Source organism: Penaeus vannamei, chromosome 6, assembly GCF_042767895.1.
Source record: "Penaeus vannamei isolate JL-2024 chromosome 6, ASM4276789v1, whole genome shotgun sequence".
Classification (NCBI taxonomy): Eukaryota; Metazoa; Arthropoda; class Malacostraca; order Decapoda; family Penaeidae; genus Penaeus; species Penaeus vannamei.
The window spans coordinates 43,735,018-43,738,169 of record NC_091554.1 but is presented as its reverse complement, the minus strand read 5'-3'; the positions used below and the strand labels follow the sequence as shown (position 1 = coordinate 43,738,169).

General features: G+C 49.4%; 1 protein-coding gene across 1 annotated transcript; it reads right to left on the bottom strand.

Moving 5' to 3' along the window:
* Window positions 1-1,070: 1,070 nt before the first annotated feature.
* On the bottom strand, window positions 1,071-3,116 carry LOC138862030 (uncharacterized; the record flags this gene model as incomplete). Its single annotated transcript, XM_070123056.1, is given in 1 exon segment — window positions 1,071-3,116. A coding segment is annotated over 1 exon segment (1,749 nt). The 3' UTR covers window positions 1,071-1,358.
* Between the last annotated feature and the right edge of the window lie 36 nt (window positions 3,117-3,152).

Genomic DNA, 3,152 nt, shown 5'->3' with positions numbered 1-3,152 from the left:
GCTGCTCGCCGCCGCCCGTAGCCTGCCTCTCTGGCGGGTAGGCCGGGCTTCGCTCGACGCTGACCGCCAGTATATCGTAATCTTCGTATCGTGTTATTATTATCAAGTGTGGTACTCTTACTAATATAGAGAAAGCCACATCGGTGTATCGCTTCTGCCCACCAATATTCAATCACTATATAAGAGGTTAACACCTCTTACAGAGAGAGAGGGAGGGAGGGAAGGAGACAGAAAGAGGGAGGGAGGGAGGGATAAAGGGAGAGCGAGAGAGAGAGAAAGGGAGGGAGGCAGGGAGAGAATGAGAGAACGAGAGAGGAAGGGAGGATGAAGAGAGAGAGAGGGGAGGGATAAAGGGAGAGAGAGAGAGAAAGGGAGGGAGGCAGGGAGAGAAGGAGAGAGAGAGAGAGAGGAAGGGAGGATGAAGAGAGAGAGAGGGGAGGGAGGGATAAAGGGAGAGCGAGAGAGAGAGGGAGAAAGGGAGGGAGGTAGGGAGAGAAGGAGAGAGAGAGAGAGGAAGGGAGGATGAAGAGAGAGAGAGGGGAGGGAGGGATAACGGGAGAGCGAGAGAGAGAGAAAGGGAGGGAGGCAGGGAGAGAAGAAGAGAGAGAGAGAGGGGAAGGGAGGATGGAGAGAGAGAGGGGAGGGAGGGATAAAGGGAGAGCGAGAGAGAGAGAGGGAGGGAGGCAGGGAGAGAGGGAGGGAGGATGGAGAGAGAGATGGAGGGAGGATGGAGAGAGAGGGGGGGAGGGGGGATAAAGGGAGAGAGAGAAAGTGAAAGAGTGAGTAAGTGTGTGTGTTTGCATACGTGTATTATACATTCTCGTAACAGCACTTTAAGAATGCCAAATTGCCACATAATCTCCCTCACTGTTGCCTTTCTGTCTGTTGAATTACCTTTTCTCCTTTTATTGTGTCTATCTATCTCTTTTTTTATCTGTTCATCTCTCAGCCAAAACGGAACGAAATCTGTGAATTTAATTTTATGGAAATCGATTGCAAAAGGAAACCTCCGAGTACATTCCACGATCAAGTTTCAATCATTTAAAAGGGTGTGAATTAAAACAATAAAAAAAGACTTTTACAGATGTGTATTATCTCAAAATATAAACAAAGCGAAATCGATACCCAATAATAATCATGTTTTTTTTTTTTTTTTCCTTTCCTTACAAATACCTTAGAAATATTTTTCCTCCTTCATTACAAATGAGCGAGATTTGACAGTGAGTAATTTTCCTCAAACCTAATGCAAATTCCACTAAAAAAGGGGGGGGGTGTTTCAACAACATTCCACTTGAAAGCAAAAATATGAATGCCAAGTCTATCGCAAAAAGAAAAAAAAAACAGACCGACAAGATCTATTAGATTTTCTTACTCCCATAATACTTTCCCGTCTTTCGTAAACATTCGCTGAGCTTCACCAAACATTCTCGATTCTCCTTCGTGAGCGGTCTCTTCTGCAGCTCCTCGATCACTTTCATTTCGTCGTGCTCTCGCTTCTCTTGCATCGCCTCGCGTCTCTTCCTCTTCTCGACCTCAGCCCCCAGGCCGATGCACATGCGGAGGAAGTGACCCAGGAAGAAGAACTTGAGGGACACGATGATGGCGTAGAGCACTGGCGCCCACTTTGGCTTGCAATCGGTCAGTTCCCCCAACAGCATTTTACTCGTGAATAAGTCTACAATGCTGAAAAAGGAGGATAGCCAGTCCACGAATTTCATAGAGCATTCGGAGAGGGTCATGGTGGCCATGAGGGCCAATACGGCGAGCACGAAGAGAAAGTAAATGACGAGATTGGTCGCACGTTTCGTTAACAATTTCATGCCTAAAATGATAGAAGTGACTGACCCCAGTAAGTAATCTTCATACAACAAGAACTGGAGGAGGAGCACTAGAGGTAAAGTAGAATTACTCGTGTTGATAAAGCGGCTGTACTTGACGAAACTGGCAATCGGAAGGTGCGTCTGGCGGGACCTCATGTAAGCCGAGCGGTTCTGTAAATTCTCCAGGTACTGTTGTTCGGACTTTGGCGCAGCTTTCGAGGCTTCGTCTAACAGTTCTTCGAAATCATAAATACCCTGTAACCCCCAGTGTATCATTAAAATGCCCAAGACAAATGCTATTGCGCACAGAATGAGTTTCAGGCAATGCAAGCAGGACATGTGGGTAATTCGGATTAGCTGCAGCACCCCGATTGCTACGGCAGCAGAAGACAGGGAAATCAGGGCTGGAATAATCCATGTCTGCACGTCGTCCTCAAGGCCATGGTAATTGCCGCGCGACAACATACCCCGGATATAAATGGACTCAAACCTCAACGTGGGCCACCACTGTCTCTCCACAAGTCCTTCAAACCCAAAACTAATCAGAATATACAAGTCACTCGCGTCGTCGTGGACCAGGAACTCGAACTGTATCAGACGCGTTGATTCGTCCAGGTAAAAGTCCGTCAGTTTCCGAACAATGCGCCGAACACACATGGTTTCGAAGTGGCCTGTGGTTTCCCCCGTCAAAACCGCCTTCGGGATATCCACAACATGGCCATTGGGAGGATATGAACACATGGAGCAAGTAACGGAAGAAAAGACGTCAACCTCCGCATCGTCGACGTACCGGGGCTCCATGGCTTCGACCGGGACTTTTGCTAAGCAGTGAGGGTGCAAAACGTTGGGTTTGAGCCAATCTTTCTCTCGTCTCACCTGTGCGAAGGTATCCTTGCTGAAATCGATATTACCATAACAACTCCTCCCTTTAACATGATACTTACAAGTTCCGTTATCGGTGTGTATCATCCTGATCCTCGGTATACCAACCGTATGGGCCTGCCCCAGCTTGGAATGAGTGGCCCATTTGTGGAGAAAATCATTCTCTACGTAGTTCCAGATGTCCTTCATGCTCCACGGTCTACCTTTCACCTCCATCTCCGGAGCGTAGATAAGCTTGGCGCTCTCTATCAGCTGGAGGTGGTCGGCGCTGCGGAAGTCAACGACGATGCCGACGGCCACCACCGCGAAGGCCGCGGCCGAGAGAACGACGCACCTCCGGGTGGCGATCAGCCGACGCTGGGCGCGCCGTCGCTGTCGGGTGTGGGCCGCCCGGTCCTGTGCCATGGCGAGGCTGTTGGAGGCGGGGGGGGGGGGGGGGGGGGGGTTAGT